Source organism: Echiichthys vipera, assembly GCF_963691815.1.
Source record: "Echiichthys vipera genome assembly, chromosome: 22".
Classification (NCBI taxonomy): Eukaryota; Metazoa; Chordata; class Actinopteri; order Perciformes; family Trachinidae; genus Echiichthys; species Echiichthys vipera.
Genome location: NC_139847.1, coordinates 7,733,738 through 7,759,820, shown reverse-complemented (window position 1 = coordinate 7,759,820; position 26,083 = coordinate 7,733,738). Strand labels below are relative to the sequence as shown.

Below are 26,083 nucleotides of genomic sequence, written 5' to 3'. Positions count from 1 at the left end.
CCAGACTGTTTACGTCCCTGTTGTTTGTGCCACTGTATTACATCACCAGTGAAAATAGTGCCCGTTTAATTCTTGCCAATGAAAGCAATTCTTTCCTTTCTGGCATTTTTACACTTTCCTTTTGTATTCTTTAAATGCTCCTAATAATCGTAAGGCACACTAAAATGTAAAAGAAATCTCCAGGTGTTGAAACTCAAAAAGATTAATTTCTCATATCTGATAAAAGCCTGACCAATCATTTTATTCAGTTCGAAAAAATATTTGCCGAGCTCATGCTGTGTTCAAGTGCCAAGGGAAGAATAAAGGAATACCTGTCAAAGCAGAAAGGGAAGGTCCATCTCCCCCGAATTCAATATTAGGAGGTTCCACTTTGACAGGTACTCCAGTCCACTTTGCCTCGTTGGAGGTCCCACGAGGACCTTATTTAGCACATGTTGAAAGAGCAAGAAGATGATTACAATTGAGAGACATTTAGTAACAAAAAACAGAAAAAAGAACAGGCAATGGAAACAGAAGATGCACAAGGGGCACACACATACACACACACACACACACACACACACAGCACAAATAACAGTACAAAGCGTTCAGGAGATATGGCATGTTTCGTAAACTAAGCCCCACCCACAACATTTGAGCAAACCTACACCTATAGAAAAGGTGTATGAAACATCGAAAATCTGAAAAGGTCATTTTTTCCAGCTTGGTCCAGAGATGTCCTGCAACAAATTTTGTAATGACTGTGGGTTTTCTCCGGGTTCTCCGGTTTCCTCCCACAGTCCAAAAACATGCACGTGTTCGGTTCATTGATGACTCTAAGAATTGCCCGTAGGTGTGAATGGTTGTCTGTCTCTGTTTGTCTCTATGTGCCCTGTGATAGACTGGCGTCCTGTCCAGGGTGTACCCCGCCTCACGCCCGATGTCAGCTGGGATCGGCTCCAGCCCCCCGCGACCCCGACCCCGGGATAAGCGGTTGAAGATGAATGAATGACCAAAATTGTACAATCAGTAGATAAAAAACCAAACAGATTTGGACATAATTAAAAATGGTGGAAATTGTGCCAGAGGTAGCAGACGTGACTTATATGGAAATGCTCGTCTGGACCTACAGGACCCAGGGAAAAAAATGTTGTTGCTGAGACTTGTAGTTCAAAAGTTACAGGATGTAAAGTTTGTTGTTATAGCGCCGCCATCTGGACAAATTGTGTCACATCTAACTTTGGTTCCCAGCAATACACCCGCCAGGTGTGAAGTAGACAAGATGATCAGTTCTGGAGATATGCAAAGGACACACACACACACACACGCACGCACGCACGCACACACCACACCACACACACATACACACACGCACGCACGCACGCACGCACGCACACACCACACCACACCACACACACACACACACACACACACACACACACACACACACACGCGATACAATATTGATACATAATGTAACATAACCTGTAACTGTCTCTGTAATTTCAGGGCCAGTACAAATTTAAGTGCCCTGCTTTAACGGACGGCAACACGACCAAGTGTGATGCAGAGTGGTCTTATCAAGAGGTGCGCAGACTGGCAGTACTGACAGCTGAAGAGATGCAGTACTTTGAGGAGAAAATCGCCCGTATGGCTGCCACCGAGTACTGTGATTTCAAAGAAGTGAGTGTACCGCTGTTGTCTGGCAAAGTTGTTGGGAAAGTTCACTAAAATGCTGTCAAAGTGAACCTCCTACTAGTGAATTCAGGGTAGGTCGATCTGCCTCGGATTCGATAGTAGGAGGTTCCACTTTGACAGGTATTACAGTGCACTTTGCCAAGTTGGAGTTCCGAAACTACGGACTTCCCATGGCACTGGCACGCAGCGTCTGTCTCTCATCGCACATGTTGAGGGAGGAGGGAGCTTCAGTGGTCAGGCAGGGGGAAGAGGGTGGGACTTTTGAGAGAATCGCTGTGAGACATGCCGGAAAGGTAAGAATAGCTTTAAAGGACAGAAAGGAACCGTTTGGGAAATATACTTTTTGGCGTTCTTGCTCAGAGTTGGTTGAGAGACAAATCAATCTCCTCATCTACTTGTTTGTAAGAAAAGCTAATAAAGCCTCTTTCACGCATCCACTGCAAACCTGGAACTACCTAGTATGAGAACGTAAATGTCATCAAACCAGCTCCCTAGTACAAAGACTTTAATCTCAGATTGAGCCTGTGTGGGGATTGACACGTCGACGACTGGACAGACACCAAAATGATCGGACAGGTTCATGGAACGGCGAGAGACTTGGTTGTTTATGACCAAGATTACAAACTGGCTACACAGCCGCGACGTATTCCGTATCGTTTCCGATCATGTCCTGCACGCTCTACCCAGGCGCCACCCCCTTGCCAAGCGTGTGAGAACGCATCTGACACGGAGAATTTCCTGGGCTACATGCGTGAAAGTGAAACTTCAAACTATGGGGCTGTCTATCGGGACGCCCAGATGCATTAGGTTGTAACTGCAAAAGTTTTGTATCGTTTTGGCCGATCATCCAGACAGATGCGGCGTTTTGGGAGGCTGAAAATGTCATTTTCTGAAAACGGGAGATGATAAATCTTACAACACCACCCTTGCGTTTTTGTGTGGATAGCTAATCGGCCTATTTTGTGAAGCGATGATGTCACCACCCCACCTCTCGACCCTATAACTTGGACTGCATGCAGAAGCTACTGAGCCTATGAGGTATACCACCGCGAAATCTTCTCGATCTTGCACTCGCCATCTTCGTCTTCTTGGGTTTGAATACAGCGCCGAGCTTTATGCGTATGCTCCGTCTTTTCTTTGCAGTTTTTGGTGTCTTTCTGTGGCAGAGTTACAGCACCGCATGTAGGCCTGCCAAGTGTACTACAGCGCTTGGAGTCGTATTCAACGGTGTTCGTGTGTACACAGATAATATTTGAGACGGCGTGTTTACAGAAAACCTTTCAAGAACGATATCTGCACCTGATTCTTCTGACATTGTCCCGTGTTCATATAAGAAAATGGCTTGCGTGTATTTCCCAAAAATATTGAAGTACTTCCTGTTTGGCATCCTTTCCAACAGTGTCCTGGGTGCAAAACCTTTGTGGAGAGAGAGGACCTGAGTAACCTCAACGTGCTGTGCACAGTCTGCACAGCAGACAAGAAGAAAGCGTACCACTTCTGCTGGCAGTGTCTGCAGGTGTGGAAAGGTACGGCTCCACGCTCCGACCGCTGCGACAACGAATGCTGCATCAACCACGACCTTGAGATCCTCAAGAACTGCAAGACCACCACTCTCCCTCAGGTGGAGGGGGTGGACACGTGTCCCTCAATCCGGGCCTGTCCCACCTGTGGTCAGAGGGTGGAGCACGACAACACGGGCTGCAAGAACATCATCTGTCCTCGCTGTCAGATCGAGTTCTGCTTTGTGTGTCTGAAACTGACTCCCGAGTGCCTGAAGACGAGCTCTTACTTCATCCCCTGCAGTGACGGCGTGGCTCCCAGACAAACCTCCATACCCGTGTGGCTCAGAAACTAAGAGGGAGGTCATAATGTTGCTTACAGCGTTGTTGCGTCACACTCCGCTGTTCTTTCAATTCATTGTTCTTTTTTTCTTCTTGCAACTGAAGCCAAAAGTGTAGACTCCGCTTATTTTATTGTTTAAGTTGTGAGCATTAAACGGTCTGCTGCACTTTCCCATAATGTTGTTAAGAGCACTGTTTGTAATGATGAAGGTTCCTTCCTCACAACCTTGATCTCTGATCAATAATTGTTTTGTATTAATAATCACTTAATAAAGTTTCCTATTACATGACTGCAGAATGTCTATTGGATGTCTAACAGGTGCATGTATGTGAATACAATGTTAAACAACGGCTACATATTAACATTTATCCACATGCAAAGTAAAATTCAAAATATTTAATAGATGAAACTGGTCCATTCTTGTCCACGTATAAAAGTGTAACACCTGAGTGAGGAAGCCAGAGGAGCTGTAGCACCATCTAGAGGACAACCACAGAATTATAGTAAACAATGAGGCTGATGACAAGTCTTCATTCTAGAAAAATGATTTAATATCCGACAAAATCAGAAAAATGACAAGAATTGCAACTATTTCAAATATTTCTTAAGATATTTTGAAATAAAAGAAAATCACTTTTTGCTACATAGGTCATGACACATTTGTAACTTTTCTTTGGGTCCTTCTGACACTAATTTGTATTTATTTTATTTAACGGTACAGTGCATGTCATGCAGGGTTATTTCAGGACACTCAACTAACCAGGAACTAAAAAAAAGAGCAGTGAAAAATATTTGTAGTAACTAAATCGGATTAATAAATTGCATTAAATTAATTTCAGTTTTGGAGGAATTTCTGTCAAAGTTGGTGACGTTGACCTACAGAAATGAACAATTGAACAAATTCAATGTCGCTACGACGCAATTGCTCCACTACATTTCTGGTTGACACAACTCGCCACTGCAAGTAGTATCCCCCTCGCCATCTGGCTGTTAAGTCTGACGTAACACCCTTTCAAAATACAATGTCCGGGTCCAAACGCTCCGTTGATACAAAACAGACACAACGGGCGAACATGTGAACAATTATGATGACCTCGATCGGCAGTTAGACATCATTTTCACCCATCAGAAAGAGTAATATGACAATGACAATAATGCTGTTTTTAAAAAAAACTCAGATCAGTTCAAACAACAGGGAAGAACACGGCACTGCTGTGTTGTAGAAATATGAGGCTTGGACCAGCTTGGACCCGGCGTTACGTCACAACTTGACAGCAGGATAGCAACGCCGCATAAAACTGCTGTGATTCAGTCACCGGCAGCCAAACAGAGGAACGCATTTTGTTAGTTGTACAAAGTAGTTTTGTGGTCATGCAATCATTTAAAAAGAGTGTCGAGTTGAGCCGTAACGCACCATGCAGTGGAAAAGCAGCTTTAAGAAGCACAGACATTGAACAAGGCCATTCTCCAACCAGGCATAGTGTGTCTATGTTACATACTTCTAAGACATTATACCAGTTCCTAACAAAAAACAATCTAAAACACACTCTAAACTAAAATGACACTGAAAAGTCAGAAAAAACTAAATTATGACCTTGATCTCATGTGTTTGCTGTAAATACTGGTCTGTCTCATAATCAGGGACGTCTTAAATTCGGGACAATATGGTAATATGAAATGGTTCGTTTCCAGGTACAATAATCTGCACAAAAGGTTTTTAACACGTTTACAGTTAGAAACACTTGTAATGAGTGAGGGTCTGTTGTTGCATTGCTTATCATTGTCTTTTTAACCTGTTTAATGGCAGTAATAAACTTCAGCTCATTGATATTATCCAGAGGTTGGACTGTGTCGAGCTATTTTCCTACTTGAGATCAGGAACAAAACATTGAGAGCCCAGAATCTGCTTTTGTTGATTTATAAATCAGACCGTTTTGATGTAGTTTGGCTCCTGACCCCCATCCTAAACCATGGGCCGATCTAACTCACGCATGAGTGCAGCATGTATAACTTGAGCTTCAGGCAAAATCAGCTTGCCACATATTTTAATCAATGACATCGGTTGGATTCCATATTCAGACAGCGGGGTGGAGTCTCGGTGCAGAATCTTCTTTTTGCACATCAGAGCCAGGCATATCTCTACACACACGCACACACACACACACACACACACACACACACACACACACACACACACACACACACACACACACACACACACACACACACACACACACACACACACACACACACACACACACACACACACACACACACACACACACACACACACACACACACACACACACACACACACACGAAGATATAGATATACATTAACAGAATCAGAGATATATCCTTTCACTTAGAGGGTAAGTTTACTTTTGAATCTAATATTCAGGTTTAAATATGATAATAATTATATAATAACAATAATAATAATAGGGATACTAATAACAGGAATCATATAATAATAATAATTGAATACTAATTACCCAAATATAATATAAATATTAATAACAATAGGAATATAATAATAACATAACTAATAATAACAACAATAATAATAGGAATTATATAATAATAATAATATGTATTTGAATAGGAGGTTTGAAAACAATAATAATTATATAATAATAAGAATATAATAATAATAATAATAGGAATACTATAATAATAATGTAATAATAATACACACACACACACAAGGTAAGTTTACTTTTTAATATATAAACATTCACGTTTGAATATAATAATTATTATATAATAATAGGAATAATATAATAGTAGGGATAATAAAAGAAATACAACAATACAAATATAATAATAACAATAGCAATTACAAACTGTCAATGTTAAGTGGCCATTTTAATCATGTAGGGGGTCTAAAGTGACTCTACCTCCTTTTCCAAAGTCGTGTTTTGTCTTTATTCTCTCCTCCAGCTGCAGCACTGTGATGCTCTTCAACTGCTCCTCAGTGTCGCACAGGTCGATGGTCATATTCACCCCACACCCCCTCACCACGACTTTCACCGCCATGTCGGGTTGTTTGTCTCGGTTTGGTCCGTGTCCCGTTTCGAGCTTCGCGACCTTCTTTTCCTGTGTGCAGATTCAGTGCGTTGATGCGTTCAATCTTAACGGAAACCGATGGGGCTGAAAAAGTACTTTCACTTTCGTCCTTAAAGAAATATACACTCACCGGCCACTTTATTAGGTACACCTGTCCAACTGCTCGTTAACGCAATGTTCTAATCAGCCAATCACATGGCAGCAACCACATGCATTAAGGCATGTAGGCATGGTGAAGAGGATGTGCTGCAGTTCAAAGCGAGCATCAGAACGGGGAAGAAAGGTGATTGAAGTGACTTTGAATGTGGCATGGTTGTTGGTGCCAGACGGGCTGCTCTGAGGATTTCAGAAACTGCTGATCTACTGGGAATTTCACACACAACCATCTCTAGGGTTTACAGAGAATGGTCCCAAAATAGAGAAAAGATCCAGTGAGCGGCAGTTCTGCGGGCGCAAATGCCTCGTTGATGCCGGAGGTCAGAGGAGAATGGCCAGACTGGTTTGAGCTGATAGAGAAGAAACAGGAACTCAAATATCCACTGGTTCCAACAGAGGAATGCAGGAGAGCATCTGTGAACACACAACACCACTGACTTTCTAGCAGAGCGGGAACAGCAGCAGAAGACCACACTGACACTTTATTAAGCACCAGGTGCACCTAATAAAGTGGCCGGTGAGTGTACATCGGCCTGAAATGTTGCTGTAGAATTACTCCTATACACTTTTACAATTGATGCAACTCTGTAACTTACTGCATAGTTGTTTTTTTGTTTTTGGCAGTGCACCCTCAGCCTCTTTACATGGGGCGACCGCTCTAACCACTCAGCCACCGGCCGCCCCAACTTATGGCATAGTTCACCTACATAAATTACATCATGATGCGATAATGCAACTATAAAGCAAGAAATCTCTTTCTGTCAGTCTTTGGCACATCTCGAGAACTGTATATGCAAACTACTGGTGTATTGATGGGGACCCAATGGAGCACAGTGTCGAACTTGGCACAATTTGTCCAGATGGTGGCTCTATAACAACAACATGTATGTATTGGCCTACCAAATATTTTTTTTTTTTTCTTGATTCTGTGTGTTCAGACGAATGCATCCATGTAAGCCAAGCCCGCTGAATCTAAAACGATTTCCCGCCTGGTTGATCCAATATAGAAGTACCAAAAGCTGCAGTTCTCTGAGTGTCCACCAGGTTTCATAACAGAGCAGTTTCTCATTGACCCTCATGTTAAAAAGGCCTTTTTAACAGCATCATTTAACCTATTTAAGACCTGGTACAAAAAAACATTCTCGTCTGTATGTTTAGGTCATATCTCCATGACAACACTGAGGGGGGTGATTTTTTTGTACCAGGCTAGTTTTTATTTTATTGGAGGTTAAAGTTTATGAATAATTAGGGGCGTGGTCTCTTGAGTGACAGCTAGCTGCTGGCCCTAACTTCTCCACGGAGGTAAACGTCAGCCAGATGGACGTATCTCCCTCCCCCCAATGTCACATACATGCCCTTTTTTGGTAAAAGGAAATGAGGCGGAGTCAAAGTCTGACAACATCTCAGAATCAATCTGGAAAAAAGTCACTTATCAGACGTTTGATGTTCTGTACGGGTTCTCTAAAGATGGCCCGCAAAGTTTGCTCAGATTCTGTGGGCAGGGCTTTAATTACAAAACATGTCGTACCTCCTGAATGCTTTTTGCTATTGCAACCACATTTAGTGCACATGTGTAGATAAGACAACATAGTGACCACGACAAATTTGGTACCAAAAGATTCAATCAGAACATCACTAATCCAATTTTATCCATGATTATCCAAATGATCGACAGTACCAGAAGTATTAGGTTTGCTGCAGAGCAATCAAACAATGATTACAATGTGAGTCCTACTTGAAAAATGACCCAAATATCACACTTGAAGATGCAGATAATATCATGATTATTATTTCATCACTTCCATGGCTCTTTTTTGACGTTGTCTCTGCTCTTTGCAGCCTTTCTTCTCGCTCTACAACTTGCAGATGTTTCTCCCTTCTCCACAGCTTGCTCTGGTTTGTTGCTGCCGTCTGCAGTCACAACATGCTGCATTTTCCCCATGTCTCTCTTTGAACTGTTTGATTTCCTGCATAAGTCTGGTGAATATTTACACCCAGTCGCGCTGAACTGACCTTGCAAGTGTGGGACTGTAGAAGAGTAGCGGTTGGAGGAAACATAGAATGACTTTCCATCACCGGTTTCTCTTCTTACCTCTGCGACTGACTCTCTTTCTGCAGGTTTGACTCCATTTATTGGAAGGCCACTATCATTTCTTACACTTGTTGTTCCAGTCTTTGCAACAGTATTGTTCTGCATTTCCCAGAAGGCCTCATTCCCCTCCAGTCTTTGATTAAAGGATGTAAGGATTTGGTCTGACATCAGGTCAACCTGGTGTCTTCTCAAAGGTGCTGTGGGGGTCCCTCTGTGCACCTCCGAGTTTGTATCAAGCTGCTGTCTGTTTTCATGACTCTTATGTCCTCCATCTTTTTGCAGCTTTGCAAAATAAGACCTTTGTGTTTGGGAAATGTCTCCGTCTGCTCCAGCGTCTGCTCCAGCGTCTGCTCGAAAGTCTGCTCCAGCGTCTGCTCCAGCGTCTGCTCCAGCGTCTGCTCCAGCGTCTGCTCCAGCGTCTGCTCCAGCGTCTGCACGGGTCAGTTCCCCAGAAAGCTTTGTCTGTTTGTTGCCAACCGTATCACCGTGGCTCTTCTTTAATATATCGCCATTCAAGCGCTTCAAGTTTCCCCCGCCGTAACAGCTTTCGCCCTCCAGTCGATGATGAGGAACGAGAGCCGCTCCACTCTCCGCCTCCTCGTGGCGTCCTTCAGCGGAGACATCTGAATGTGCACAGAGAGCCAACTGGTCGCCTTCATCAGTTTTTTCAGGATGTCTGCTCACTTTAAAGAGAGAAACAGGGCGTTATTACTGACAGAAAAAACAACAGAAGTGTACAGAGCATGCTTTGGAGTCACGAGACACTACACTGAGTTTTGAGTAAGTGATAGTAAAGCAGTGTTTGTCTTCAGAATCAGAAAACCTTTAATGTCCCGCAGACGGAGACATTCGTTTGTCACAGCAGCAACAGAATATTACAAAATAAGCAATAAAGTTAAGGAAGAAATAGAAATAGACATATATACATATTCACATGATATAGTGCAGTTGTTCTTGTTTTGTTTATTGGCTCCAGCATCCCCCGCGACCCCGACCCCGGGATAAGCGGTTGAAGATGAATGAATGATGAATGAATGTCCAAATAGTGCAAAAACAGAAGTGACCTTAGTACAGACATATTGCACAGTGCAGGGTACAGGATGAGGTCAATAATCTATGGGGTTGAAAAAGGCGTTCCTGGATAAAACACCTTAAATACATTAATTTAAAAAGGTATAACATGTAATTTCTCTATCGCAAATGTTTCCAACAATGTCAACTTATTCAATATTTGTCAGTGAGGTCATATCCCCTTGTATCAGTGTTGTGGTTCTCAGAGGCTGTCATAAATTGACTTTTTATCCAGGTTTAAGTCTATTTTTTCGATAAACTTTTTAGATCTTGTTCATCTTTAACTGTATATTTCAACTGGGTGAAAAGTTTCAGTCATCGAACGTCTGCATCTTAAATGATCTGAGAAACAAGCTAAGCTGAGCCAACGTCAGTGGCAGCTCGACTTGCAGCCCCTCCACCAATGGGCTGAACACCATCAGAGAACTACGTTATCAACATGAAGCATTAAATAGTCAGTGCTTTTACCAGCTTTGATGACCAGGTTTGTTTGTTTTAGAGAGGAGGAGATCACTGTGGGTAATTCGGCTACGTCCGGGTCTTAAGTTTTAGAGAAACAAGCTGAGCCAACGTCAGTAGAAGCTCAGCTTGCAGCCCTCCACCGGGTTTTAATTGCGGAAGAGACCTCTGCGGATAATTCCACTCCGTTCCTTACTGCGACGACGGCATTGCTGCATCTTTCGTTAATGTTTGGATTAAGATATCCATAGCGGAAGAACATTGCATATTGTGCGTTTAAATATAAAACATTTAAACGAAATGCACACCAAGAAGTACGGAACATTTGCAAACTCACCCTTCCTGTACATGAGGAGGTAAGCTGTACAAGACCTCAAAGACTTGTCTCCAGCCTCAAACGGTGGCTGTTTGACCTGTAGGGTTGAATAGAATTATAGTAAATGGCTAAACGGTGTGAAGATTTGTGAATCTGGACTGCATAATGTTTGTCTCCTTACCTTGTTCACTATGTCATCATTGAAGTGATACCACGCGTGAGTTTCATAGGATTTGATATGGGCAGTGTAATGTCCTCCAGTTAGATTACCAAAGTGGTTAACTAAAGCGTAGAGGTCGTATTTGCAATTCTGAAGAGAAGAAAATGGAACAAAGTCATGACAATTAAAGTGTAAAATGTTAAAGGGGACATATTCTGCTCATTTTCAGGTTCATACTTGTATATTGGGTTAGTACTAGAACATGTTTATATGCTTTAATGTTCAAAAACACATTTTTTTCGTCCTGTCTCTTTAAGACCCCCTCCTGAAAAAGCTGCTCTGATTGGTCAGTGTTTCGGGGCCTTTCACTTTTGCACTCTCTGTGTCTCTGCACTGTCATTGCAGCCGGGGAATAACTAACATCACTGTAGCAGCACTTTTGACCTATCGATAGGTATAGTTGTGACATGACAGCCGTACAGAAGTCCTGACGGCTCGTTTAAAGACACAGTTTCTAAATGATTTCTGTGTGTTTCTCTGTGGATTGAGCGATTTGATACTTTCACAGTATTTTTATAGCCCCTTAACCTGCTTTATAATAAAAGAAAATACACAATATGGGACCTTTAAAGCAATTTATTGCTGAAATTAATGTATAAAAACATACCTCCAAGTGTAAAATTTGGGGGACATCCACGCTGCAGTGAAGCTTGACGTAACACATGCGCTTGTAGTCAAAGCTGAATCTCTTCAGCAGGAGGGTCAAAATCTCTGGATTATGTGTTATCTCACATCCCTAAACCACATTGTGAAAACAAATGCATGAACACGAGACCTTCGCACAGCCACCCATCACACTTCACAGATGTATGAGATGATATCAGGTCATATATTTACCAGGACTTATTGAGGGAAAACGTATAAATGGGAAAAACTTGACTTAAATGAAAACACTCACAAAGTGTGCGTCTCGCTTTTTAACGCAGCGGTTGCAGAACATCTTGTCTTCCCCGCACACATTTTCTCCCTTGAAGAAAGCCTTCAACCCTCTCTCCTGTAGACATACTATACTCAATCATGCTGCATGCATCGAAAAAAAACACACAACTACTATTGTTGTAAAGGGAAAGCATAGTACCACGCTGTAGGTTTGACGACGCAAATCTTCCACCACGAGTGGCAGAACCCAAAAAAAACTCTTGGAATCGTTCCTGTCGTTGCACTTGAGGCATGTGGTCGTGTGATTCAACTCTCCTTTGAATATCTAGACGAAAAAGTACATTAGAGGTTCAATAAATGATCTATTTTTTGTATCTATTTAATCCTTTTTGATCCTTATTAGTGGTGGAATGTAACTACATTTACTCAAGTGCTGAACCACTTTTTATTTACAGTTTAAAAACCAAACATTTAACGGATTGATCATGAAAATAAACAGCAGATTGATCCATAATAACAATAATCATTAGGGTTGCAAAGGGGCGGAAAATATTGGGAAACTTTCAATGGGAATCTATGTGAATTAACTGGAAATTAGGGGTACTTTAAACAAACTGTATCATCCCTGAACATAAATATAAATATGTTCTTTTGTCATGGGCAGACATCCATGCAAAACTATACAATTTAAACACATTACATTTAAACAGATTCATTTGTAAGGGGAACTTTATCAAGTTTTAATTATCTTATTGAACAATCAATTATTTCTTTGAAGAACAAAAACATGAATATTGAGTAAAATACTACTTAACCCCCGACTCCACCCATTCAGAAATTACATAAAATGGCCAAAAAAAACAAAACATTCAAAATGTTAAATGAAAAGAGCCTCTGCTCCCTTTAAAAAAGTCCCATTCAACATGTAAATCAAAAAGGTCATGTAATGGAGGAATGCACGGTACATGTGCGCAAAGACCCGCAGTAAGCAGTGTGCTATGTGCATGTGATCATAGATATTCCCGAGTGTACTTGCATGACATCTGGTTGTTTTACTCAAGAATATGCTAGAATTTATTTTCACCACCTATATTTGAGTTAAGGACCAACCTTCCAATGTTGTTAATTCTAGGTTCCCGTTTACTCCTAGAAATTCCCTTTAATTCCCATGAAAAGTAGAAATAATTATTAGTTGCAGCCTTATGAAACATTAAAACTCCACTGTAACAAACCAAGAGTAGATTGCTGCTTAAATATTAATGCATGCAAAACATAAATCTAATGATAGACCATAAATTAAAGCAATTCTTACCTTTCTGGCATGTCTCACAGCGCTTCCCTCCAAAGTCCCACCCTCTTCCCCTGCCTGACCTCTGACGCTCCCTCCTCCTCCGACAAGTGCTTAGAGAGAGAAATGCTGCATTCAAGTGCCATGGGATGTCCAAAGTTTCGGACCTCCTACTAGGCAAGGTGCACTGGACTGCTGTCAAAGTGGCACCTCCTACAAGCGAACATGAAGACCTACCCCGATTCACTAGTAGGAAGTTCACTTTGACAGCTTTCCAGTGCACTTTGCCTAGTTGGAGGTCCGAAACTTTGGCCTTCCCATGGCACTCGGACGCAGCATGAGCAGCGCAAGTGAAACAGAGCGACAGATGACAGGCAGGAAGCTCGGAAAATCCTTTTATTCAGACCGAATAAAATGATTGGTCAGGCTTTTATCAGAAGTATACGAGAATTTAAGTTTCAACACCCGGGGGATTTCTTTTACATTTCAGTGTGCCATACGCTTATCAGGAGCATTTTAAGATTACAAAATAAATGTGTGAAAATGCCAGAAAGGTAAGAATCGCTACAATATAATGCATAATTAGATATACAGATGCTATACTATCCCTACCTTGGCTGCCTCCGGACTGGTCAAACACAAGATCTTCTCAAAATACTCAGCAGCATCACGTTGCTCATACACTGAAGGTAACAGTGAGGAGAAAAATACCAGAATTAACACACTGTACGGGCCGCCTCTCTGAGTCAGTACCAGGCTCGAGGGTCTGCAGGATGATGACACAGAACTTACCGTCTGTGATCCCCAGTTTGTCCGTGACGTTGTGTGTTTTGGCGATATTCTTATGTAAATCGGCAAACAGTCGTCTGAGCTGTGGGTCGATGGTCGTCGAATCTTTACTGCGGCACCTGTCACACGCAGAGATAAATGTGACATTACGTGATCCTGTATACGTCGAGCGTTCGTTCTGTTTGCAGCAGGAAGCTAAGGCTGCTGCCTCTCCCGTCACCGCCTGGTACGCTTGTGATGGCATCCCGCGCAAACCCCGGCTTCAAGTGCGGATGAAACTATTGAATCGTCTTTATACTGTGCTCATTTAAATGATTTACAGAGCTCAAATAACTTTTAGAGTGTTAAGAATTATTTTATTCAATATTGTGGTGTAGTGATTAGCACTGTCGCCTCACAGCGAGAAGGTTCCAAGTTCGCATCCCGGCCTGGGCCTTTCTGTGTGGAGTTTGCATGTTCTCCCCGTGTCTGCGTGGGTTTTCTCCAGGTTCTCCGGTTTCCTCCCACAGTCCAAAGACGTGCATGTGTTCGGTTCATTGATGACTCTAAAATTGCCCGTAGGTGTGAATGGTTGTCTGTCTCTGTTCGTCTCTATGTGCCCTGTGACAGACTGGCGTCCTGTCCAGGGTGGACCCCGCCTCATGCCCGATGTCAGCTGGGATCGGCTCCAGCACCCCCCGCGACCCCGTCCCCGGGATAAGCGGTTGAAGATAAATGAATGAATATTTGATCCTGAATTTAGAAATTTTTGGATCAATTTGTTTTGTGTTTATTTAGTAAAATGTGACGACTTACGTGAGATCTTAGAGCTATGAAGCATTTGAGGATAAGAAATGACATCACAATAAGCAAAAACACCCATTTCTTTTGCAGAGTTCAAAGGGTTAAACTTGTATTAAACACTATTAAAGTAACCAGTGAAGCACAGATTTTATATCCTATCCTAGAGTTGGTTTTGACAAATCTGTCTTGAAGGGATAGCTCAACATAATAGATGAAACATTGTGGTAAACATGAAGCCGGAGCCATGTTTTGCATGAAGACGTAAACCAAAGTGTGAGAATTACAGTGGTGTTTTAGTCTCTCCTTGTTGCCTGGCAACTGGTTCTGGCCAAACACATAGACCAGCACGTGACTCTCTGTAACAGCACAACATGTTGTCTTTACACTTTGATTTTCTGTTAATTGGTGAGCTTTATAGGTGCTGTTGCAGCTTATTTTTGTTCCTTTGGACCCTATTCCCCTGCTTCCAGTTTTGATGCTAAGCTAAGCTAACAACCAAACATGAGTGGTATCAATCTTCTCATGTAATTTACCAAGAAAGAGTCCCAATGAGTCAAACTACGCCTTTAAAATACTGCAAAGAGCTAAATAAATGTTTTTTTTTGTATTCATTTGATCCGACTTGACTTGAAATATAAAGACAGCCATAATAATAAATAATATAATAATATATTATAATAATAAACCTGAGGTAACGAACCGTTTCACAGCGTCTCTGAAGTCTTCGGTCATGAAAAGCACCTGCAGCACGCTGTTCAAGTAGCACGTCAGACCCGGACTGTCCAGGCCGTGATAATCTAAAAGACACAACAGTGACATGAGACACATAACTGACACGTTAGGATAAAAACCAGACGCGTAAACGCCGCGCGCTTCAGTGTTTCCACTTCTGTCCCTTACCTGAGATGGTGAAGCTGTCTAGTTTCTCTCTGAACATTTCAACGATGTCCTGATTCATAGTGATGTCTTTCACATGTCAGCGTGGACATTTTTAGATTCTTGAAGTGTTTTTTTTCTCCAGGATTTACTGTGTGGATTCAACCTGTTAAAGCACATGAAATACAGCAGGAATTAAGAGACACGGACAACCATCAACGCTACAGTTGAAGTAGCTTTATTTTACACTCGCTTCTTTGTAGAAATGTATTCATTAACAACAACGGAGCAACACTGAGCGGTAAAAACAGCCAGAGGACGGAATTAAAGGATGTCATTGTACCAGTACAACGGAATTTACAGTACAATCCCTTAAAGTGCAGAAATAATTTAAAATTAAAAGCATCAAAAAGAATAGGCTAGACCAGCTACTGGCTGCTTGGTAACGTGCAAATCATTAGAATCAGGTGTGTTAGAGCAGAGAAAAACCTAAAACATGCAGGACAGTGGCCCTCCAGGACCGGAATTGCTCAACCCTGGGCTAGACCTTTAAAAGACACATTTGAAATGACAAGCTTACACACCAACACGCACACGTACACGCACACACACACACACACACACACACACGCACACGCGCTTGAGTTTTGTATGCACTTGACTTGTACTTGAAAAGCACTTTTTACTCCTCGTCCTGCTCTGATTTGAAAAAGCCTTTGAAACATTACAGTATGATGAGTTTATAAAATATGACCAAATGATAATTATAAATCAAACTTGCCCTAGTATACAAGTTTAATTAGAGCAATTCTGCTGCAACACAAGTTGCTTCTGATACTTTAATTTAAAATGATTATCTCTTATACGTGCTGTATAAGATTCAAGATTCAAGACGCTTTATTAATTGTTCAACTGTTAGTTGTTATTGTGCAACAGTTTCAATACAAAGATGGGAAAAGGGTCAGAGTGACAATGAGCATAAAAACATAAATCAAATCAAAATAAAGCTCACATCAAATAAATCAAACAATAACTAAATGTGACTATGTGAGTGTAACAGTTATTGTGGTTAAACGTAGGTGTGAACAATATACAACAATACGCAGCGTGCAGTTTAGCAGCAGATTGGAATAAAATAATGACAAACTAAATAAGTGAATAAATAAAGGTGGGTTCAATTTGTACCATACTTTTAGCCTAAACTGAAAAATGCATGACTTTAACTGGTTCTGTATTTGTATACAATGCTACTTCCACTTCGGTAAAACACTTCCTCCACCAGTGCTTAACAACTAAACACACAAAAAACGTAATAACTGGAAGCACAACTTACAAAAATCCCAGTGACCCGTGAACGCAGCTGTTGTGTTTGGGTGCTATGGAAACACATTCTCTCCATCCAACATGCGCGCCTACAAAGTGGTTTTAAAAGATAAGAAAAGTATGCTAAAAGACATCAATAAAGTCAGTATAAAGTGGAAACACATGACTCATACGCTCCGATAACACACGGTGACCTTTTAGTTTTGGTATGTACTAAAAACACACACACACACGAGCTACTCACCGCGCGCAGACTCTCTTCTTTTAACAGTCTTCTTTCACTTTCGATAGCAGCCAGAGTTTGGAGGAGGAACACAGAGGAGGAAACAACACACACACCGAGACTCACAACTCAAGTCTCTCACACAGACCCGAAATCTCTGAGTTTAAGCGGAACAATCCTCCAGAGCTGTGCAGAGCCAGGTGTGCTGTTGTGTTTCCGGTTGACAACAAGAATAAAAGGGAAGCCCTCCTCCCCCCAAAAAAAACAAAACTGTGCCAACAAGGTAAGCTTGACTTCCTCTATAAATCTACTGTCATGTGTCAGTTCAAAAACAGCTGCTTTAATACACTGTGTGTGTTAAACTACTTTAAAGGGTAGGCTTGTATTTGTATTGTGGCATTTCCTTGGTTATGAGTCACACTGTTGTCAATCTCCTCGACCTTATTATTGTTTTTTATTAGTGTTTAAAAAAGGTATGCACAGTTACTTCCGTATGTTCATCTAAATGGCTTAATTACATTGATTTAACCTGTTTTACAAGGTGTTTTTGTAGACTACTGTGTTTTACTGTAAATACATAGATGTGAACATGAACTGGCTGGAAAGTCCCCAAGTTTCCATCCAGTGAAGGCATCACTTAGACTTTCTCTTATTGACCCCTTTGGGATAACTCCCGCAGCAGCTTAAACAACACTTTAAAAACAAGAAACACCGTATAAGATAAGAAATAAACTCTTAGCTAAATAAATATAGAAAGTAAAACAATAGACAGTTTACAATAAACTCAGTTTTATATAGAATATAAACAATAGGCAGTAAACAATAGAGTCCCAGTTAAATATAGCATATAAACAATAGACAGTAAACAATCGACTCTTAGATAAATATATAAAGTAGAGATAGGAAGTGTCCAGGCATGTATGAGTGAGTCACCTCAGTCACTCAACACACGGTATTTGCCTTCTCGACACCAGGCTAAGTTATGTCTCCAAAACCTCGGATCAGAGGTTTTCAAATGTGCATAACTCAGTCAAATCTGAACACACACACATAATACTGTGTTGTCAGTCAGTAATAATGTATTTTCTTACTTTTTTTCCACTTCTAGGAAAATCAGAATGAGCATTCAGGGACAGGGAGAGGTGGAGAAGAAGTACGACCCACTGGACACCACCCTGAAGTTTGTCGACAGGAGGGACGACTTGGATCCAATGTGTGATGATGATGATGACGATGGTGATAGTCTCAGAGCAGAGATGTTCTGCGGCCACGCTGTCACTCCTGGTTCCCTAACACAGTGGTGTCGCAGCCTGCTTGATGAGGTATATTTTTATGTCAATTTAAATCAAATTGAGAAGGAGACAGTGGGACAGATGTCCGTCCTCCACAGAGCTGGGTCTGTCTGACGTCCTTCCTGCCTGTTATAGGGAAGGTTTTCGTTGCCACCGTACTCTACGGGGGAATTGTTGAGTCTATGTAAATCATAAATAAGCCATAGAGTGTGGTCTTTACCTACTCTGTAAAGTGTCTTGAGATAACTTTTGTTATGATTTGGCACTGTAAATAAAATTGAATTGAATTGAGTATAAAAGACAGGTTGGTATATAAATATAGGGTATTAATTATGTTACACCAGTCAAACTTTATCGACAATAGCAAGTAATGAAAAAAACAACTTATGAACTGCAGCTCGTGTTCTTCTATGCTTACTCCGACTGCCACCTCCTGTTGAGTGCAAGGCATTGTGAAACACAGTGTAGTAATTATTATATTTTATTTAACTACATACAAAATATTTATTGAAGCTTCTAATGAGCACAAATCAGCAAAAGTTCAACAAAAGAAAAGTAGGCTATGACAACCTACAACAAAAACTTTTTTTTTTTAAAAAGTCTGCAACACTGGATGTTTACTAAAACATTTGAATCTATAGGATGACAACATTTCAGTCGAGTGACAGTGCACATACTGGCCTCTGTTCGGCACTTTCACAAGTGAACATCCTTCCTTTTTTCCTTCTTCTCGCAGAACTGGATAAAAAAAGTGCATTGAGTGTTTGCTTCTCCTCTTTGTTGCTTTCAGGGTAATTACAAATTCAGATGCCCTGCCGTGGTGGAGGGCACCAAACTGTGTAATGAACTGTGGTCGTACCAGGAGGTGCGCAGACTGGCGGACTTGTCTGTTGAGGAAATGCAGCACTTTGAAGAGACCATGGCTCGACTGGCTGCTGCAGAATACTGTGAATCCAAGCCGGTAAGTGGACCCGTGGTTTTTTGATTGTTTTGAATGTTGCATATCTTTCAATACTCAAAAACGAAATCATGTGCGCTGATTTGAAAACCTTGTGTGTGTGTTTTCTCCTTTCCAATATTTCCCTGCATTGTTTTTTTCCACATCAGTGCCCGCGGTGCAAAACGAGCGCGGAGAGGAAGAATCTCTCGAACCTGTGCGTCCAGTGCCCCATATGCACAGACGATCGGAAGAAGGCCTACCGGTTCTGCTGGCATTGTCTGAGGCAGTGGAAGGGTCCAGCCCCTCGATCTGACCGCTGTGACAACGACAGCTGCGTCGACAGGGACTTGCAGCTCCTGCAGACATGCAAGAGCATCAGTCTTCCTGCAGTGGAGGGGGTCACCGACTGCCCCTCAGTCCGAGCCTGTCCCACATGCGGCATGAAGGTGGAACACAGCCGACAATACTGCAAAAATATTATCTGTCCTCGCTGCCACATTGAGTTCTGTTTCGTCTGCCTGAAACTAAAGCGTGAATGTTGTAAGACCAGTTCCCCGTATAAACTCTGTCCTAGTGGTGTGGCTCCCAGACAGAGCGCTATCCCTGTGTGGCAGAGAAAGGGAAACAATTAGTACGCTGTGAGATTTTTGAGGCCGATACAAATTTTGGAGAGGAAAAATAGAATGAATTTTAGAGCTTTTCTATCTATCTATACGATGAATGACGAAATAAAATTTGTAATTTAATTATGCATTTTAGTCAGGATAAGATTGAAAATGTACATGAAAGCTGGGTCATGACCGAAAGAACGAGGTCGCGGGTACAAGCGGCCGAAATGGGTTCTCTCAGGAGGGTGGCTGGAGTCTCCCTTAGAGAGAGGATGAGAAGTTCAGCCATCCGTGAGGAACTCGGAGTAGAGCCGCTGCTCCTTTGCGTTGAAAGGTGCCAGTTGAGGTGGTTCGGGTTCGGGTTCTAGTGAGGATGCCCCCTGGGCGCCTCCCTAGGGAGGTGTTCCAGGCACGTCCAGCTGGGAGGAGGCCTCAGGGAAGACCCAGGACCAGGTGGAGAGATAATCCCACACTGGCCTGGGAACGCCTCGGGATCCCCCAGTTAGAGCTGGTTAATGTGGCCCGGGAAAGGGAAGTTTGGGGTCCCCTGCTAGAGCGACCCGGATAAGAGGTTGAAGATGAGATGAGATGAGATGCTGCATAAGATATAATGAAGCTATTAATAATGTTTGGAATATTCCATATTCATCAGGGGAAAAAATGGTCAGGAACCACGGCGACTTTTCTGCACTTTATTAATGAATTGAAACAATATAACAGCATCTTATCTAAAGATGAAACAAAAAAAAGTAATTTAACGATTATAATATGGTACATTTAACACACACTTATGTAAATGTATATTTTTATTGTCTTGTTTTTTGTTTTTAATCGTCTTATTTTCCCATATATACCTCTGAATGTGTGTACAATAAAGAAAAAAAGTTTCAGACAGTTTTTGCCCATATTTAATTTAATTAGAAAACAGCGCGCTCTCTCTCCCTCTCTCTCTCTCTCTCTCTCTCTCTCTCTCTCTCTCTATCTATCTCCCTCTCTCTCTCTCGCTCTCTCGCTCTCTCTCTCTCTCTCTCTCAAACTAGTTGGTGTATTTTAAAGTATTATTTTTTAAATTATAATAAACAGTTGCTGCAAAGAGTTAAACCCTGTCTTCTCCACTATTTATAATCTGTCAGTGGTGATGAGTAACTTTGTAGCCAAAAGCACTTATAGGTCAGATTCTTTAGGTTTTCTGTATCCTGTTAAATTTCTACATTTACAGTAAGAGGGAAATATTGTTACCTCTAGATTGTTTGATGTTTATATACAAAAACATCTGATCTGTTTCTAAAATATGACACATTCTTATAGAGGATTAAATGACCCAAAAGTAAATAAAGCAGGTAAAATTACCACACAAACCTCAAAATATTGAAGTAAACACACACACACACACACACACATACACACACATTATAAAAACATTGTACCTTAACCACATCACTTTCAGTTCATTGTTTTGCTGTTTGTACGTAATCGATGCACGTACATATGCATCTTATACATTTCCTCTACATTTAACTTCTCTGATTTAATTTCCCTGAATTTTATTTGACCTGTATTCTTACATCTACCTCATATATATATGAATAAAAGTTTATTGTTCACTGTTTATTGTTTTTTTATACTTTCTGTATTTATTTAGAGCTAAGAGTTTATTGGTTATCTTATACTGTATTTTTTCATACATCCCTTGTGTCTATGTAAACTGCTGGAATCTCAATTTCCTTGGGGGAGTTCATCCCAAATGATCAATAAAGCGAAGTCCAAATGTAAGTCAACCCTGTCAAATCAACAAATAGGTCAAATTAAAGAGTTTAAAATATTTTTTTTCATGTGGTGTGATAGTTTAGTACAAAAATATCCTATTATAAAGTTATCCCAGTTATGATGGTGTTCCAGGCACGTCTAGCTGGGAGGAGGCCTCGGGGAAGACCCAGGACCAGGTGGAGAGATTATATCTCCACACTGGCCTGGGAACACCTCAGGATCCCCCAGTTAGAGCTGGTTAATGTGGCCCGGGAAAGGGAAGTTTGGGGTCCCCTGCTAGAGCTGCTGCCCCCGCGACCTCACCCCGGAAAAGAGGCTGAAGATGAAGATGAAGATGAAGAACATCATCGAAATTAAAATAAAAAGGTATATTTGTATTTCTTTAGATCACAGTGTTCAATCAACACAGTTAGGCCCTCTGCCACACGGGTATGGCGGTCTGTCTGGGAGCTACTCCACTGGAGCAAAGTTCGTAATCAGTCAGACACTCGTCAGTGAGCTTCAGACACACAAAACAGAACTTCACCTTACACCGGCGACAGGAAATCGTTTTACATCTTTTTTTGTTATGCTCCACCATCAAACCGCAGGTGGGACAGGCGCGGATGGAGGGACAGCCAGTGACCCCTTCCACATCCCTGAAGGTGATATCAGGGCAGGTTTTCAGTATTTCCACTGGGTCTTGGCATTCATCGTTGTCACAGCGGTCTGAACGTGGAGTCGGACCTTTCCATTTCTTCAGACACTGCCAGCAGAACCAGTAAGCCCTTCCTCTCTTGGCTGTGCACACCGGGCATTCGACAGTCAGATTACAGGGGTCTGCTCTCACCACACGAGACCGGCAGCCAGGACACTAAGTGAAGTTATATGAAAAACAGAAAGACACGTTTTTAAATCCACCTTTGTGTTTGCATGCACAACAAAGAGTTTGCAGTGTAGCCTACTTAAGATACTCACCACTTTAACATCCAAGAAATCCTTGGCAGCGTTACTGAAAATCTCCCTTTCAAAATAATTAATTTCTTCAGGGGTGAGAAGAGCCATTTTACACACTTCTTCGAAAGGCCACTCCACATCACAGCCTGTCTGGCCACACACAAATTTGCAGCCGCCCTTTAATATTAAAAAGAAAAACATTTGAAGGTCAAATATAATACTCATTTTTAGGTTCATGTATTTTGGGTTTCTACTAGAACATGAACATGTTATAATGTTGCATGCTTAAGTGCCCTCTTGCAGCCAAAATTTGTGCTAAAGTGCCCTCTAGAAGCCAAAACGCAAGCTTAAGTGGCCTCTAGGAGCCAAAACGCATGCTTAAATGCCCTCTACGAGCCAAAATGTGTGCTAAAGTGCCCTCTAGAAGCCAAAACGCAAGCTTAAGTGGCCTCTAGGAGCCAAAACGCATGCTTAAATGCCCTCTACGAGCCATAATGTGTGCTAAAGTGCCCTCATGGTAGCCAAAACGTGTGCTAATGTGCCCTCATGGGAGCCAACTGGTGCTAAAGTACACTTTAGGAGCCAAAACGCATGCTTAAATGCACTCTAGGAGCCAAAACATGTGCTAAAGTGCCCTCTTGCAGCCAAAATGTGTGCTAAAGTGCCCTCTTGCAGCCAAAATGTGTGCTAAAGTGCCCCCTAGGAGCCAAAACGTGTGCTTAAATGCCCTCTTCAGTGGCGAGGATGGTACTTTTTTCCTTTTCGCCCCTGCCCTTCAAAAAATGTGTATACGCCACTGTAAGAGACGCTGGCTGTCAGATTCCAGAACTGAGAGACTATCATTGTTTGGCTGCATGGTGTTGACTGTTCATTTCCTTCATGATAGAAAATAAAACAGAGACAAACTGGTTTTTCATTGGAGGGAGTGTGTTTAAAGAATGGACAGTAGGTGGCGGTGCAGCACTGTGGTTGCATCTTGGGAGCTGGACTGGCTTATGTCTGCTACATCATAGAAAGACTTTGATCTGACTCATTATTTTGTCTTCTCAGGCTTCCTGTATGGTTCAGCTTGTGAAGGTAGAGGTACTTCAGGTACCCAAATAGTGTAAAGTAAAAGTTCTGCATTTAAAACTTTAAAACTATATTCAAGTATTCGTGTCAAAATAAAGTTGAGCCACTAAATCATTTATAATTTCATGATCAAAGTGATACAGAGAGCGTATACCTCATCCAGCAAATAATAGCACCAGTTGGTGAGAGACATCGGAGTGACAGCGTGACCACAGGACATCTTTGCTCTGAGAGACTGGAAGTCTTCACACAGAACTGTGAGGGGGAGGGAGAGAGAGGAGGGAGAGAGAGGGAGCGAGAGAGAGAGGGAGGGGAGGGAGAGAGAGGAGGGTATGGAGAGAGAGGAGGGAGAGAGAGGAGGGAGAGAGGGAGGGTAGGGAGAGAGAGGAGGGAGAGAGGGAGAGAGAGGAGGGAGAGAGGGAGGGTAGGGAGAGAGAGGGAGCGAGAGAGAGAGGGAGGGGAGGGAGAGAGAGGGAGGGGAGGGAGAGAGAGGAGGGTATGGAGAGAGAGGAGGGAGAGAAAGGGAGCGAGAGAGAGAGGGAGGGGAGGGAGAGAGAGGAGGGAGAGAGGGAGGGTAGGGAGAGAGAGGAGGGAGAGAGGGAGAGAGAGGGAGGGAGAGAGAGAGAGGGAGGGGGGAGAGGGAGAGAGAGAGAGGGAGGGGGGGGATTGAAATTATGCAAAGATCCTATTTAAAGCCTCAGTTCTGGAGGATCTTTGACGTCACACAGTTATAATAATATTATTAATATTTAAGCAATAATAATATTGATGATATATTTTAATAATAATAAAATAAAATTAATAATACAATATAATAATAATACAGTTATCACAATGATAGTAATAATAATAAAATACAATAATAATATCAATATAATAATAATAAAATAAAGTAATGATATTAATAATAATACAATAAAATAATATTATATATAATAATATTATAAATAATAATACACTATAATAATAATAAAGTAAAGTAATAAAAATCATATTAATAATAATACAATAAAACCAAATACAATAATAATAATAATAATAATCAAGTAGAATTATAATAATACAAATCGACAGTAATAATAATACCTGTTAGAACCACGCCTGGTAAAAGTTACTTACAGTCTAGAACATCTTCTCCGTCCACAAATGTCAGTGACGCGTCTTGAGGGTCGTAGCATTTCTCCTCTTCCTCAGTCACCCAGCTGTCCTCTGGAGAGTCAGGGCTCCACTCATCGTCTTCATATCCTACGTATCTCTCGCCAAGCCCTTGAGGGTCATCATGACTCCTCATAAAGTCATTTATTAAAGCCTCTATTCTCTGTTCTCTCCTCCTTCGTCTGGTGGACAGTTTCCCCCCCATGGCTCCGTGCGCTCCGGCTCGCCTCGGCTCTGACACCCACAGGTGCTGCTGCCTTTAAGGGTTTGGCCTCTGCCTTTAAGGGTTTGGCCTCTGCCTTTAAGGGTTTGGCCTCTGCCTTTAAGGGGTTGGCCGCTGCCTTTAAGGGTTGGCCTCTGCCTTTCAAGGGTTTGGCCTCTGCCTTTAAGGGGTTGGCCTCTGCCTTTAAGGGGTTGGCCTCTGCCTTTAAGGGTTGGCCTCTGCCTTTAAGGGGTTGGCCTCTGCCTTTAAGGGGTTGGCTGTTACCTTTAAGGGTTTGGCTGCTGCCTTTAAGGGGTTGGCCTCTGCCTTTAAGGGTTGGCCTCTGCCTTTAAGGGTTTGGCCTCTGCCTATAAGGGTTTGGCCGCTGCCTTTAAGGGTTTGGCCTCTGCCTTTAAGGGTTTGGCCTCTGCCTTTAAGGGTTTGGCCTCTGCCTTTAAGGGGTTGGCTGCTGCCTTTAAGGGTTTGGCCTCTGCCTTTAAGGGTTTGGCCTCTGCCTTTAAGGGTTTGGCCTCTGCCTTTAAGGGTTTGGCCTCTGCCTTTAAGGGGTTGGCCTCTGCCTTTAAGGGTTTGGCCTCTGCCTTTAAGGGTTTGGCCTCTGCCTTTAAGGGTTTGGCCTCTGCCTTTAAGGGTTTGGCCTCTGCCTTTAAGGGTTGGCCTCTTCCTTTAAGGGGTTGGCCTCTGCCTTTAAGGGTTTGGCCGCTGCCTTTAAGGGTTTGGCTGTTACCTTTAAGGGTTTGGCCTCTGCCTTTAAGGGTTGGCCTCTGCCTTTAAGGGTTTGGCCTCTGCCTTTAAGGGTTGGCCTCTGCCTTTAAGGGTTTGGCCTCTGCCTTTAAGGGGTTGGCTGCTGCTGTGCTTTTCCCTGAAGTCATGTGACTAAAAGTTGGCAGGTTTTTTTTTTTTCATCTGACAAAGTCACACATATATATATATATAAGGCTCCACCAGGTTCATTATGCACCTGCACACACACGCACTTTGGAGGAGCGCGCGGAAACATGGTGGTCCAGCTGAAGGTGACCGAACCCAGA

At 42.1% G+C, this 26,083-nt stretch overlaps 4 protein-coding genes and 1 long non-coding RNA gene across 5 annotated transcripts in view; 2 read left to right on the top strand and 3 right to left on the bottom strand.

Moving 5' to 3' along the window:
* LOC310964285 (E3 ubiquitin-protein ligase) overlaps positions 1-3,691 on the top strand; it is a 4,195-nt gene extending 504 nt beyond the window's left edge. The window contains exons 3-4 of the mRNA XM_083937355.1: positions 1,489-1,662; positions 3,077-3,691. Coding sequence (XP_083793481.1) covers positions 1,489-1,662; positions 3,077-3,532 — 630 coding nt within the window. The 3' untranslated portion in view covers positions 3,533-3,691. The remainder of the gene's footprint in view (positions 1-1,488; positions 1,663-3,076) is intronic.
* A 357-nt stretch (positions 3,692-4,048) lies between these two features.
* LOC310964342 lies at positions 4,049-6,615 on the bottom strand. The gene is made up of 2 exons (XR_014593728.1): positions 6,420-6,615; positions 4,049-5,658 (listed from the first exon to the last, which is right to left on the bottom strand). It is a non-coding gene; the product is annotated as an uncharacterized lncRNA (long non-coding RNA).
* A 1,924-nt stretch (positions 6,616-8,539) lies between these two features.
* On the bottom strand, positions 8,540-17,185 carry LOC310963949 (uncharacterized protein; the record flags this gene model as incomplete). The annotated part of the gene is made up of 12 exons (XM_083936906.1): positions 17,085-17,185; positions 16,851-16,929; positions 15,542-15,683; positions 15,342-15,438; positions 13,862-13,977; positions 13,682-13,752; positions 11,981-12,106; positions 11,801-11,896; positions 11,510-11,638; positions 10,864-10,992; positions 10,704-10,779; positions 8,540-9,519 (listed from the first exon to the last, which is right to left on the bottom strand). Exons 3-12 carry the CDS (start codon positions 15,597-15,599, stop codon positions 8,540-8,542), a joined length of 1,878 nt encoding a protein of 625 aa, XP_083793032.1. The 5' UTR covers positions 15,600-15,683; positions 16,851-16,929; positions 17,085-17,185.
* A 105-nt stretch (positions 17,186-17,290) lies between these two features.
* Positions 17,291-21,088, top strand: LOC310963809 (E3 ubiquitin-protein ligase RNF19B-like). Its single transcript, XM_083936735.1, has 4 exons — positions 17,291-17,346; positions 18,172-18,385; positions 19,146-19,316; positions 19,463-21,088. The coding sequence occupies exons 2-4, from the start codon at positions 18,182-18,184 to the stop codon at positions 19,925-19,927; spliced, it is 840 nt and encodes a 279-aa protein (XP_083792861.1). The 5' UTR covers positions 17,291-17,346; positions 18,172-18,181; the 3' UTR covers positions 19,928-21,088.
* Positions 21,089-21,608: 520 nt separating this feature from the next.
* Positions 21,609-25,017, bottom strand: LOC310963808 (E3 ubiquitin-protein ligase ARIH2-like). The gene is made up of 4 exons (XM_083936734.1): positions 24,797-25,017; positions 23,832-23,932; positions 22,628-22,783; positions 21,609-22,523 (listed from the first exon to the last, which is right to left on the bottom strand). The coding sequence occupies exons 1-4, from the start codon at positions 24,966-24,968 to the stop codon at positions 22,080-22,082; spliced, it is 873 nt and encodes a 290-aa protein (XP_083792860.1). The 5' UTR covers positions 24,969-25,017; the 3' UTR covers positions 21,609-22,079.
* Positions 25,018-26,083: the final 1,066 nt, after the last annotated feature.